This window comes from Engraulis encrasicolus, chromosome 4 (assembly GCF_034702125.1).
Source record: "Engraulis encrasicolus isolate BLACKSEA-1 chromosome 4, IST_EnEncr_1.0, whole genome shotgun sequence".
Taxonomy (NCBI): domain Eukaryota; kingdom Metazoa; phylum Chordata; class Actinopteri; order Clupeiformes; family Engraulidae; genus Engraulis; species Engraulis encrasicolus.
Window position 1 is genome coordinate 46,056,703 of NC_085860.1, and position 14,394 is coordinate 46,071,096.

The 14,394-nt window shown below is 45.2% G+C and overlaps 2 protein-coding genes across 2 annotated transcripts; one reads left to right on the top strand and one right to left on the bottom strand.

Annotated features, from left to right (window-relative positions):
- Positions 1-6: 6 nt before the first annotated feature.
- Positions 7-9,767, top strand: LOC134447838 (retinol dehydrogenase 13-like). Its single transcript, XM_063197510.1, has 7 exons — positions 7-377; positions 1,261-1,401; positions 2,491-2,682; positions 4,290-4,451; positions 5,275-5,391; positions 6,758-6,962; positions 7,926-9,767. Exons 1-7 carry the CDS (start codon positions 302-304, stop codon positions 8,020-8,022), a joined length of 990 nt encoding a protein of 329 aa, XP_063053580.1. The 5' UTR covers positions 7-301; the 3' UTR covers positions 8,023-9,767.
- Positions 9,768-11,036: 1,269 nt separating this feature from the next.
- On the bottom strand, positions 11,037-13,620 carry ankrd34c (ankyrin repeat domain 34C). The gene is made up of 2 exons (XM_063197509.1): positions 12,261-13,620; positions 11,037-11,776 (listed from the first exon to the last, which is right to left on the bottom strand). The coding sequence occupies exons 1-2, from the start codon at positions 13,578-13,580 to the stop codon at positions 11,318-11,320; spliced, it is 1,779 nt and encodes a 592-aa protein (XP_063053579.1). The 5' UTR covers positions 13,581-13,620; the 3' UTR covers positions 11,037-11,317.
- Positions 13,621-14,394: the final 774 nt, after the last annotated feature.

Consider the following 14,394-nt stretch of genomic DNA (forward strand, 5'->3'; position numbering starts at 1 on the left):
TGTTTAGCCCCTTTTGCCTCTTCTGTTTTTGTAGTTACATCACGGTCATGACCCCTAATCGGAGAGACGGCTGTGCTTTTGATAAGAGCGCGTTATCTGGGCTGACAACGTAGTGTGCGGTGTTTATGTCAGTATGGTCATGGTTTACGCACTGTATCGTTACGACTGACAACAGTGGAAGGCTAATGTTAGAATCATTGCAGCTGCATCAAAACTGCACGACTGTCAACAGATTACCCTAAAATACTGGAAAGAACACCAGCTTGTTTTTTTTTCTCCCCACAGCTGAAATTCTGGCAACATGCAGAACTTTACCAGAGCAGTACGGACCTTTGTAGCGAACCATTCAACTGGAATAACAGTTGTTACCATCACAGGTAATTGATCTCATATGCGGCTCAAACTGTGTTCTGGATACATTATGTAAGATTATGCAAACCCACATTTGATATCCCATGATGACAGTGCATTCTTTTACTTACTACTGTAGGCCTATGGTTGGTCAGAATATTGGGAGTAGGCTAGGACTACATGCTCTTTGCCATAGGCTACTTGGTATTCCCCAGTTGCTTATTCAATTGCTACAAGTTAGTTGATTTCCCACAATAAGAGTTAAACAAAAAACTTCAGATGTTTACTGTCTGATATTTTAGGTTGAGACTTAACCTCTGCACTGACATCCATCACATCAAGTTATCATTTCATCCTGTCTGTAGGACATAATATCTATGAGTGAGGGCATGGCAACTAGGTCTATGCCTACTGTGTAAATAAAGTCAATAAACTGCCATTAAGGCCAAGGCCGGTGTCTTGTGTAAAACACCATTAATTACCATTTATTACTGTAATTAGCATACAGACCTGTCCTGGGCCTGCTCTGCGCCAGGTAAATGGCTGACAGTGTGTGTGAAGCTGATGCCCATGTGTTGTAGTGTGGGCATGTGAATGGTAAGAGCCAGAGATCTTATAGACAGAGATAAGTCATTTCAGTTCTTTTCTGGTATCCACTTTCTGTCGGGTGAACGCCCCTTTAGGAGACCTTCGTTTAGGAGACCTTTGGAGTCCAAAGGTTGAGAATAAATGGAGTCCTCTAAGCGCTGTAGATGGCGGTAGCGCACTTCTCTTCCAAACACCTCAAAAATAGAAGAAGAAATAGGGGACAACGCAACTTGAGCACACACTTTTTCATTCGGTGGGCGTGTTTTGAAGCCTCTTTATTACTCCACCCTCTTTGGTAAGAGTGTCCTGGCCGGGCGGCAGGGCTGGGTCTGTATGCTCTGCGTAGGTGGATGGCGGGAGGGGCGTGTGTGAGCTCTGCCAGGCTGGATGGCAAGACGGTCCTCATCACAGGGGCCAACACGGGCATCGGGAAGGAGACTGCTGTTGACCTGGCAGGGAGAGGTGAGATGCTGACCCATCACGCTACTCATTGGCGTTACTGTTTTGCTTGTTTACCTTTTTAGTTTTTCTTTACTTTCTTCGCAAATAATTCATGAGATATGCTTAGAGAGAGAGAGAGAGAGAGAGAGAGAGAGAAATAGAGAGAGAGAGAGAGAGAGAGAGAGAGAGAGAGAGAGAACATGCTGCTTCATTTTGAATTTAAATGAAAGCGCACACATTTGCCTACCTTTTATTGCCTATGTGTATCGTTGTTATTATTGCAAATTCCAATGCTCTGCTTCACTCTCAACAATAATAGTAGTAATAGTAGTAGTAGTAATAATTTGTATTATTATTATTTTTACTATTAAGTCAAGTCAGCTGTTTAATGTATTATTGATGTATTTGATTTGTTGGTGCCTTGTTAGGTGCAGACTTGTAGCCCTAATGCCATGTTGATATCAGAGAGAGTAGAGAGAGAGGTTCCATTGGCCCATTGTTTCCGGGTTCTATTATTGCAAGGGGGAGGGGGGGAAATCCCCCTTTAGGCAGACCTAGGCAGACCTAAGGACTGTTCTATTCAATGAGTATTATGACTAGGGATGGGATATCGGTATCGGTGTATCGGTATCGGGTTCAGATATCAACATATTTTCAGAGATCGGATCGGATCGGAATTTTCCCAAAGTATCGGAATTTTCAAAGGACTGATATTGAGCCAGGTGTAATGTTAATTTGAAGTCATAACACTTGCATATTAGTTTTCAGGATGGGATTGTTACTTTTTTACTTGATACTTTCACTTATGAATTGGTTTCCTGTTCTTCTGACTTCCTTTTCTGACCAAATAGTCATCTTGGGCCTACCTCAAGTTGAAATTCATGCATATATGAGGTTTTGGTATTGGATCGGAGTAGTATCGGTATCGGCAGATATCCAAATTTAGATATCGGGATCGGATCGGAAGTGAAAAAATGTGTATCGGTGCATCCCTAATTATGACACGCCCCTTTAGGCAGACCGGAACCTGGTCACGTTAGGTGCCCATAGCAACCTATTACATTGGCATATCTCTATATACTTAAAGAATCTCTGTTGATATTGTCCCAGGTGCGCGTGTGATACTGGCCTGTAGGGATCTGGGCAGAGCGACCCTGGCGGCGGAGGACATCCGGGAGCGGAGTGGGAACGGGAACGTGGTGGTAAAAAAGCTGGATCTGGCCTCTCTACAGTCCGTCAGGCAGCTGGCCAAGGACATCCTGGAGACAGAAGAGCGGCTAGATATCCTCATCAACAATGCAGGTGAATGCCTGAAACCTCACTCACCCGGCCTTACCTGTCCCTACATCCTCTCCCTTATCTTGCGCTGCATCCCCAACCATGACAGAAGTGCTCTTGAGCAAGGCAACTAACCCCACATTGCTCCAGGGACTGTAAAAACTTAAGTATGGATAGCTGGACCTTCGGATAAAAATGACCGCTAAGGGACGAGGTCTTCGCAGGAATTTCACCAGTGGTCATCAAATTTTGCATGACCCTCTCCTAGGGAACTTCAAAACTTTGACGACCCTCTCCACGACATCGTCAAAGAAATGCATGACTCTTCTTTTGACAAATGTTGATTGACCAACATTGCTGTTAAATGAATGTTGGAATTTGATCTTGAACACTAAAGGCACAAAGGCGTTGGGTATTTCTGTAGATTTACTGACAAATGTTTTTAGACACAACAAGGTGTGTGTGTGTGTGGAGGGGGGTGCGTGATGGGCAGATCAATTTTAGTAAAAGGGGAGGCGTGTCTTAGGATTATGTTACATCGAAACATATACAAACAAGGTAGGCTACTTTGGAATGATTTTTTAAAATGGGCCAAACATTTTTGAATGACCCTCTCCTTTAGATAAAAAAATGTTAGCTGACTCTCCCCTCAACAAAGAAAAAAATGGCATGACCGTCCCCTATTTTCCTCCAGTGACCCGACAATAAATAACAAACATTCCCTAAGCCTAATGTAATGTATCAAGTTTCCTTTCATAGTTAAACTAACCTTACTACTCATCACCATCACTTTCCTGCACCCTGACTGCACTAACCTTGTTGTGCTTTTGCTCAACCACTCGTCCACTTATTATTTCTAGCTTATTTACTGTATGTCCTCTTTTGTATTCTGACTAGCTTTGAATGAAAGTGTCTTGTGTAGGTACACTTTTGCCACCAGGAGGCAGCAGAATCCTCTTCTTATGACTTTTTTTTAAAAGGAAAACAGACTTCTCAAATTGTGTTTTCCTCTGTTAAAGCACAATAGCATGATATATAATGCACACAAACACATGGGGAAGAATAAGCAAATGTAGCTCATAATAGCAAATGTAGTTTGTTTCATAGAGAGAGAGCAAGAGAGAGATTTTTGGTCTGTCGTATGCCTCTATTTGATAGTGACAGTGTAGAGATGACAGGGAATGGTTGGGAGGGAGAGGTGCATTATCACTGTGACGGACATACTGTACTTTAACAATAGAGGATTTCTCTCTCTCTCAAAGCAAATGCAGTTACAATGCAGGTGCACACAATTTCAATTGTGAAAATTCACTGTGCTGTTCAGTTGAAGTCATGACGACAGAAAAATAACTCATTTTCATCTTTTCATGTTGATAAGGACTTATTCAAAGGCAGACGCGCGCATTGATTGACTTTTTGATTGATTGATTGATTGATTGATTGATTGGTTAATAGTGCATAGAGAGTTTAGTGCATTATGTAGTTCTTTTAACCCTGTTTTGTCTCATATATCCACCACAGATGTTAAGCTATGCTGATAGTGTCATTTATCCACAGATGTTAAGCTGTCCTGGTTGTGTCATCTATCCACAGATGTCATGAGCTCTCTTGTTTATCTCATCTGTCCACAGGCATCATGAGCTGCCCGAAGTGGCAGACGGAGGATGGCTTTGAGATGCAGTTTGGAGTCAATCACCTCGGCCATTTCCTACTGACTAACTGCCTGCTGGACCTGTTGAAGAAATCATCACCCAGCCGCATAGTCAACGTGTCCAGCCTGGCTCACGAGAGAGGTGTGTGAGAGAGAGAGAGAGAGAGAGAGAGAGAGAGAGAGAGAGAGAGCGAGAGAGAGCGAGAGAGAGAGAGAGAGAGAGAGCGAGAGCGAGAGCGAGAGAGAGAGAGAGAGCGAGAGCGAGCGAGAGAGAGCGAGAGAGAGAGAGAGAGAGAGAGAGAGAGAGAGAGAGAGAGCGAGAGCGAGAGCGAGAGAGAGAGAGAGAGAGAGAGAGAGAGAGAGAGAGAGAAGTTTACGCCAGTACAATGATAGACTTTTAATGCATATTTTTTTAAAAAGGGCTATCCAAGTGATGTGTTAATACGTTTGGTTACAAAAATGGTTCCAGTCCAAGTTAAATCAGCATCTGGCCACATTGTAAACGTGCCGTCGCTTATGAGAGAGGTGTATGTAGTTGGTTCTAGTCTGGACTATGTAAACCAACACTAGAGTTGCGAGTTAGATGGTCACTTGGTCGATGGAAGTGGGAAATTATTGGCATATTGGTGAAAAATGCTGAAAGAATTTTGGTGAGAGAGTCCCCCAGATCTCCCTTGAAATAGAATAGAGGTGTCAAAACTTATCTGAATCCACTGATAAACATAATAATAATAATTTTTTTGTTGAATTTGTTTATTGTTTGTTTTTTACTGCTTTCATAATCTGGTGTAGGCATGTCTGGAATTAGCTCCACTTTTTTGAGAGTTTGCTTCTGTTGTGAAAAGTCTGACAGATCTACTTTGCATTTATATCAAGGATTTCTGTGTTGTGAAAGTGTGCCTTGGAAGTGTTTAATTGTTTTGTTTGAAGCTGTTTTTAACACCTGTGCTTTCTCTTATCACCAGCTGAGATTTACTTTGATGATATCAACCTGGACAAAGACTACACTCCTCAGAAAGCCTATAAGCAGAGCAAGCTGGCCAACGTCCTCTTCTCCAGAGAACTAGCCAAGAGACTGCAAGGTTGGAGACATTGTTACATACATACTATATTGGCTTTATACAACTATATTATACACAGCAATTAGGGCTGGGACTTGATTACAATTTTTAATTTATATATAATTTAATTAATATATAGGCTTTGAAATTAATTAATCGAATTAATCACATTTTAATCGCATTTAAATATCTGACAGTAAAAAAAAAAAAAATCACATGGATTTTGAATAATGACAATAAATAAGCTTAATCTAAAAATGTTGTTTATTTTTAAAAGAAGAGAGAACTCTTCTCAATATCAGCAGGCTGTTTACCATCAGGCATAATATTGCCATCCACTGGTATAATCCAGAACTATTCTGGCTATATTATAGTGCGATTAAAATGAGTAATTTTTTTTAATCGCGTTCATTTTTGTGTGATTAATTAATCGAAATTAATGCATTAATGTCCCAGCCCTAACAGCAATTATATATACTTGCCGATATATTGAGGTCTGTCTGTGCATCGAAGAAGACGAAAAGGTTGGATGCATTAAGCTGTAAACTTACTGTGTACTGTCCATATTTGCAACTATATTACCGGTATAAAAATTGTGTTTGTATGTGACCATAGTGTGTGTCTGTGTGTTAGCTTACACAGATGTCTGTGTGTCTGTATGCACATTTGTGTGTCTGGGTCTGTGATGGATGTATTAAGTACACTTTTTTGCTGCACTTTTTGGTGATGTCAATAGCTATATCTATCCACACATGCTCCTATCCTGAATGTATGACATTTGGTTCACCTTATCTGCCATCCATTAGGCCTGCAGACTGACATTTCCCCTCCTCATTGTCTCATTGTGTGTGTGCGTGCGTGCATGCGTGTGCATGTGTGTGTGTGTTTGTGTGTGTGTATGTGTGTGTGTGTGTGTGTGTGTGTGTGTGTGTGTGTGTGTGTGTGTGTGTGTGTGGCATACAGTGCTTGTGTGTCTGTGGCGTAAAGTGCTCTTGTGTGTGTGTGTGTGTGTGTGTGTGTGTGTGTGTGTGTGTGTGTGTGTGTGTGCGTGTGCGCGTGTGGCGCACAGTGCTCCCCCATTTGCCCCTCCTTATCGGTTAGTGCTGTCTGGTGCTGGGGGCTAGCTGTGGCCCTCTGGGGGATCAGGATGGCTCGCCTTCATCCCACCCCATGTCAAACCAGGTTGGATGACATTTTACTGTTATTTTCTTCCTCCCACACGCACTTACCACTTACACGCACACACACACACACACACGGCGCACACACACATGCACGGCACACTCACATGGCACACACACACACGCACGCATACGCACACCACCCCAACACACACATTCACTCCCCATCCACACGCACACACACACCCACCCTCTCCCTCTCCCAGGCTCTGGTGTGACGGTGTACAGTCTGCACCCAGGCATCATCCACACGGAGCTGGGCCGTCACTTTTGGCCAAAGCTGGCCCTGTGGAAGCGGGTGGTGTACCAACCCCTGCTGTTGCTCATTAAGACCCCCACCGAGGGAGCCCAGACTACCCTCCACTGTGCCGTGGATGAAGGGCTGGCCAACGAGACAGGGCTTTACTACAGGTGAGGAGCTTATGAATGAGTTGTATAATAAATGTGTGATATAATAATTTGCAGTATAATTGGTTATTGGTATTGCTGTGGAGAACAGCCTATGAGTGAATATACAATAAAACAGGTAAAACAGGAGGCTCGTACTTTTCCGGGATCCATGTGATGTCAGGTGAATGCCCCTTTAGGAGACCTTCGGTTAGGAGACCTTTTGAGTCCTGAGACTGAGAATGAATGGAGTCCCTTAGCGCAGTTTTAGCTCACTTTTGATTTTACAAAAATGGAAAAATACATTTACATTTAAGTTATATTATGAAACCTTACTTTTCTGTTTTAAGCTCGATAGAGGTTATATTTAACTTGCTCTATGCACATGGTGGAAATGACTTGTGCTCTATTGAAATATTGTTCAAAATGTTATTTTTCACAAGGGGTGTACTCACTATTGCTTTGCACTGTATCTTACCCCTCTCCAAATCTTTTTCGCCCACCTCTGTTTCCACATTCTCCCCCTTTCATTTCACCCACACCCACCACTCTTTACAAATCCTCCACTGCTTTCCAAATCTCCCACCTCTCACTCCATATCGTCCCCCCACTTCTCACTCCAAATCACAAATCCCCCTTTCCAAATAAAATATGAATAAAATATGATTCTCTTCCATTCCAAATATTCCCACTGCTTTCCATTCCAAGCCATCCACCTGTCATTCCATATCTTCCCCATTCCAAATCACCTATCCCGTGTTCCAAATCAACTGCACCCACCTCTCCTTGTACGTCACCTATCCCCATCCAAATCACCCCCTTGCAAACCACCCACTCCTCCTTCCAAGTCACCTACTACACACTTCCCTCCCTACATCCCATGTCTCCCCACCATTCCAAATCCCCTAGCATTCCAAAACACCCCATCCCCGTTTCCATATCCGTACTCTCCTAACTCCTCTCTCCCTTCCTCCCCTCTGTCTCCAGTGATTGTAAGCAGAAGCCGGCAGCTCCTCAGGGGCAGGATGACGAGGCGGCCAGGAGACTATGGGACCTCAGCGCCTCCATGGTGGGACTCTCCTGAGGTACAGCCGTCAAGCAGATCTCCCACTGGGGGTGGCTTTAATCCATTACACCCCAATCTGGCCTCTCCAACTCCAGCCAATTGTTTAGGGTTTGTTTTTTCCCAAGCACCATACTTACCATGTTAGATTTTGTTTTTTTTATGCTTCTGTTGCTCTGTGATTGGCCATTGCCAGCCAGCTGACCTGCTGTCTGGCTAGCAACAGTGGTCTTAGAACATGCCTCAGAGCAATGTACATCATACTGGTACAACACAACAAACAGCACAGCTGTAATGTTACAGACATTTATTCAAAATATACAGGCTACTACATACAAAAATACTATGCATCATATGATGTAAACATGAGTCAAACAACCAGTTGAATGTCTCACAGTCAAGTCACGTGGAAGCCATATTTTTTCACTGGCATGTCAGTGTGCGACTGGTTTTGGATCCGTTCTAATGTAAGTTTGATTGGCGCATCAATCGCAAATTGCGTTTTCTATGTAGCGCGCACGTCTGTCTGTCTGTCTGTCTGTCTGTGTGTGTGTGTGTGTGTGTGTGTGTGTGTGTGTGTGTGTGTGTGTGTGTGTGTGTGTGTGTGTGTGTGTGTGTGTGTGTGTGTGTGTGTGTGTGTGTGTGTGTGTGTGACAGAGGGACTATTTCTAAATAAGAAGTTAATGATTCGATTTAGGATGTCTGATATAATTTAGCTTGTTGGCTAATAAATGCCTTAGTAAGTAGACCATGACCTTTTGCAGAAACCCTGTAACTGCTCTCTGTCTCTCTTTCTTTTTTTTGTGCGTCATCATTTGCTACTTCCCAAATAAACTCAGCCTGTTTGTCCGTTTTGATGAATAAAAACATTGTTGTTGATGTTTATCATCATGGGGTGTTAAAGTGCTAAATTCGTTCAGAAAGGCATGCCTTCAAAATGGGTGCAGTAATTGCTAGTTAGCTCAGATCAAATGGCTTCTTTAAACTAAGTAGAATAGCTGTCTTTCAGTGTGTCAAAAATCTTTGAAGTGTGAAATTGCAGACCAACAACTAAATACGTTTGTATTTTCTTTTTAAAGTCTTATCTTTTCACAACTGAACAACAAAAGACATTTCTCCAAGCTGTTTGAAGAAGTTAGCCAGCTAACCTTCAAAGTGTGCGCTTGATACAGTTAATGCAGAATCAACAACTTCCTGTTGGTGGTAGTTTGTTTTTACACATATACACTGTGCGTGTGTTCATTGTTTGCCTCTTTTCCGTGAAACACAAGCGGTATGCTTTAAACCGTAAACTACATTGAACCATCATCACCCTGTCGAAAAACAATAACAAAACGACCAGAAGGCACTAATGTACTAAATTGCTACAGACATTCAGCCGATAACTCGACACAAGAGTTTCACCACCAGAGGGCAAAAGGGACATATCAGATCCAATACGTTGAATGACCCACATGGGTCAGACTGTCGTTTTCTTATATAAGCTGCATGAATGTGATCATCTTGGTACAATAATCAGCAACAAGTTCAACGCTATTCTGAAGACTTTGTCGAAGAACTTGTTTTAAAAGTTGTACCTTCTTTATCTGAGTTTGAAAATATTAGTGGAAAAGTGTGACATTTCCTGCTATATTCTAAAACCACAAGACATGAAGTATTTGTACATAGAAATTGACAACTCGATATTCACTAGTCTTCCTGTCTTCCAGGCCATCTCTTTGTAAAATGTTGTATTTATCTAAGATAATAAATCATGTTTCTGTATTCCTTGCTCCCTTTTTTCTTTCTCTTTGGTTCAGCCTAAATATGTTAGCTATCACATAATGTCCTAAACTTTTGTGTTGTTTTGTATGTCTCCAAACACAGAAGTTAAGTAGTTCTCTATATTGTGCCTATATGTACATTCAAATGTTTTTGTGGTTTGTGCTATGGCTGTCTGTTTTTTCCTTCCTGTTTTCATTGATATTGTGTGGATTGGCTAGTTGATGTGGCTTCCTTGTAAGGCGCACACAGAACATGGTTATCTCAGACTACAGTCAGTAACTAACACATCATATGTCTGTGTCAACCACATGAATCCACACGGAACTTCAGCTGTGTCTGGTAAGCTACAAGTGCAGGGAGCGCAGTCCTGTCTGGTACATAACCTCCCTAGAACAATACTGGAGCTGATGTGCATGGATAGAATACAGCTAAATAAACAACATCTTATTTGTGGATGCACAGTATGTGTGTAGGGTGAGTGAAAAAACCTAGCTAGCAGCTTTTCTTTTTAGCTCTTGTTTCGTCGGTGCAGTTGTCTTGAGTTCTAGGCCCAGAAATAGCCTACATACATATCTGCAGACTTCAGACCAAGCCTGAGCCCAATCTGGGTTATATGTGCTTCAGTCTGACAGATTAGGGCCAGTTTCTTATCCACAGGCAGCTGCTACGTGAGAAGAAAAAAAAGACAATTTATTCCCTCCTTCAAACTCTCTTCCTCTTCTTCTTCTTTTTTTGGTTCTCTCTAGACCGACCTCGCTCAGGGGTCAGTGGGAGCTAAAGGGAAAGTAGATTTCAGAAAACTTAAGAGTTTTGGGGACTTTTGTGCTTTATCTACGATAGGACAGGGACAGGAAACAAGTAGGGGGAGAGAGAGAGACGGAGAAGGACCGTCAAACGACTCCAGCCGGAAATGAACTCGGGTCGCCGGCGTAGCAACCCAGTACCCTACTGTTAGGCCATGGCAGGGCCAACTCAAACCTTGTTTGACCGAATGTGCTTGTACCGCAGCTCTTGTAACTTGTCAGAGCCTGGAGGAGAGGAGAAGGACAGGAGAGGCCTTGCTGTCAGTCAGTAGCGGTGGCCTATGTTTAAGTAGTTGACCTCATAGGTTCAGAAGGTTGCCGATTTTAATTCCATCCCAGTAGGAACCACTACCTGCTGACTGAAGTGGGCCCTTGAACAAGGCACCTACAGTAACCACACAAAAGCTCCAGTGACTGCAACCAATGCCCCTGTATCGAAATGTATAACTTAAGTCGCTTTGGACAAAAGCGTCCAAGTGAAGTGTAATAACAATGTAAGGTTACCTCACCAGAGATGATTAACAATATAGAGATGTTTCATAAGCTGTTTCTTCCAGGATCCATATGATGTAAGGCTCTACCCTGCAATCCTATGTCAGCCATGTCCCTTTTGGAGACTAGGAGAATGAATGGAGTTAAATGGAAAGCCCATTTAGGAGACCCGACTTGATTCCACTTTGTTGCATTGGCGACACATCTTTTCCACGACTTTATCCTGGAGTACCGTATTGAACGTTTTAGACGTGACCTTACTGGGTGACCTCCTCAAAGTCATACAGTTGCTTCATCTGCTCCACTTGCATAGAGTGCCTCCTGATCAGCTTCTTCTTCCCCTTCAGCCCGCCGCTGCCGCCTCCTCTCTTTGGCGAGCTGGGCGCCACGGGCTGCTGCTGCTGCGGCGGACCCCCACCGAGCGACCGGAAACACGCCGCTAGCGGGGAGGAGGGTTTGCTGCTGGTGCTGGCTCCAATATCGGGGATGGGGGGGTTGGGGTTGACGTTGAGGGGGGGGAGGTGTCCCGGGCGGGTGTGGGAGATGTGGTCCAGCAGCAGTGTGCCGGAGCCGCGCCTCTCAAGGAGGCCGGGGGCACGTCGGCGGGTGGTGCAGGGGGACGAGGTGCTGGCGTTGCTGTCAAGGGACTCGCGAGAGCTTGTCAGCATCGCCATCGCCAGCGGAGATGTGTTGAGCTTCCGGCGCTCCAGCGGCACCTTAAACAGTCAAGATAGAAGATTACATGTATGTTACACACATTCATTGTGACACACAGCACACCACAGCACGCAATAACATTGCATCTAGGCATCACCTGTACAAGAGAGGATCTCAACAGGTGCCCCCAAGCAGTGTGGCATCATGCTCAGGGCACCTCAGACAGGGATGAATGCATTGATTAATCGAACCTGCTGCAACCCACAGGCTACAAGCCCAACAACTGTAGCCACTTACCCATGACTGACCTAATTCAGATTGTAGTGTGAAAAAGACTTCATATTGTCTCAGACTGCCACTTGGACATACAAGTGTCTACATAATGCACCAGACAACAGGGTACAACAATTGCCCTCATAGTCAAAGCATCACTTTTTTCTTTGACTTTCGTTTTTCTCTATAATGCACCATATGAGCCTTGTATCATTTTTATATAGGCCCTACATTTTAAAAAAAAAACTTTAATTACAAAAATAGAATTACCTTTGGCGAGTCCAGCATGCTGCCAGTGCTGTCTGCTGGGGCGTACAGCTGTGAATCGGAGTCGTAGTGGTCGTTTCCCAGCCTCCTCCTATGCACCGAGTCCCGCAGGCTGGCCGAGGCGCTCTGGCCCCCTTCTGACCGCTCCTGCTCGGTGGGCACGGTGCTGCGGCGTGCCAGGGTCTGGTGCTGGTGCTGGTGCTGGTGCTGGGCCAGGGAGCGCTCGTAGGATGCTGAGGCAGTTGCCAGGGGCGACGCAGGGCATGGACATGCGATGGTGAGTGAGGAGGTGGTGAGTTTGGATGGCTGCTCGGCAACAGCGGGGAACGTGATCTCCTTCCCGTCCACACTGTTGTGGCGTGACAGAGTGGCGCGCCGGGAGATGGACAGTCCGTTGATGGCCGAGACCATGGTGGTGGTGGTGGTGGTGGTGGTGTCATCGTCAGAGCTGCTGCCTCGTTTGCTCTCCTCCTGAGCCGCTGTTGCTGCATTGGCGGCCGCCAGGACAGACGGAGCGATGAGCCCCCAGGGCTCCGACTGCAGACGCTTCAGCTGGGGCAACCGTGCTCGTTTGGGATTGGCCGGCTTGCTGCGTGGCGGGGAGGTGGGGGCGGTGGGACCATTGGGGTTGGAGACGGGGCCTTTAGAGGGGCCTCCTCCACTAGGCTTCCACTGCGACTGGAAAGGGAAGACGGTGTTGAGCTCCTCCTCTTTCTCCTCGCTCGGCGAGGGCGTGGGTAGTGGGTTGAGCTCGATGTCGGAGGGCGAGGCGCACGGCGCGGGCGAGGCCCTCTCGTCCAGCTCGGGCGAGGGCGGCACGTTCAGGTATTGCTTGGTGGTCTTGGTGCCGGAGCGCGACTTGTCCGTGGTGATGATGATGACCTCCTTGCCCTTGGCCTTGCAGGCGTCCAGCAGCACCTTCAGGGCCTCTTTGTCATCCGCGTTGATGGCGTAGACGAGAGCCGAGGCGCCGCCGCGGTCCTCCAGGCTGGGGTCCGCCCCGTTGCCCAGCAGCAGGGACACCACCTCGTGGCCCGCGCGGTGGCTGCACGCGTGCATCAGCGCCGACTTGCCCGTCTTGTCCTGGATGTTGGGGTCGGCCTTGTTGTCCAGTAGGTACTTGACTAGTTTGGCCTTGGTGACGCTCTGGCTGTCGCAGTGCTGGGACATGCAGGCCACCATCAGGGGCGTCTCGCCGCGGTCGTTGCTCTCGTTGATGTAGGCTCCGCCCTCCAGGAGCAGGCGGGTGAGACGCAGGCGGCGCAGCCACACAGCCTTCAGAAGGGAGTTGCCGTCGGTACGCAGCTCCAGCATGTTGGCCATCAGATGCACACACCCAGACTGTTGCCCACTGAGACCACCCACCGACCAAACAGCAGCTTCTCCTCTCCTCTCCTCACCTCTCCTCAGTCAGCCCTGCAATGGAATAACAACCTGATGCTACTGATGCATTGCACACCATCTCATCTGATGCAGGATACAGATTTTCAGTCTCTGACTGAATGACACAGAAAGGAGTATAGATTTTCTAATAATGATGTCTTGTTTTTATCCCTTCATAATGATAATATGATTTGATTTTTTTTAAAGAAAAAAGGAATAGAAAATCAAGCATCTGATGATGCCATTGAAATTCCACCAGGGGGCGATGTTATATGTGATGCGCGCACTTGCTTGGCATCTTGAGGTAGAACAGGTACGAACAGTACCAGAATTATTTTTTTTTAATTTGAACTATTTGTAACAAGTTGAGAGACTCATGAAGACTGAAAATGGGATAGAAAACATCAAACAATGTGATTTGTGATTAGATGGATGAAAAAATCACCACAGAGACAGCTCTGAGGCACGTTATCTATTGGGAGTCCCCACGTGTTCACTTGAAGAGGAGGTAACATCTGCATTGAAGATTATTCACAACTATGAATAAACAAAAAAACATTGAATTTTGTTAATCATATTCATACATTTGTCTTGGAAACGTGGCGATTCAATTGTCCTAGTGTTTCTTTGGTCAGACACCAGATGAGAGGATGACACTTTAGAGCTTTAGATTTATGCACCAAAAAATGTAAGTAATGTCTTGAAGGTCTGTACATTTAATACATACTCCATTAGAATCGTTCGTCTCACTCAC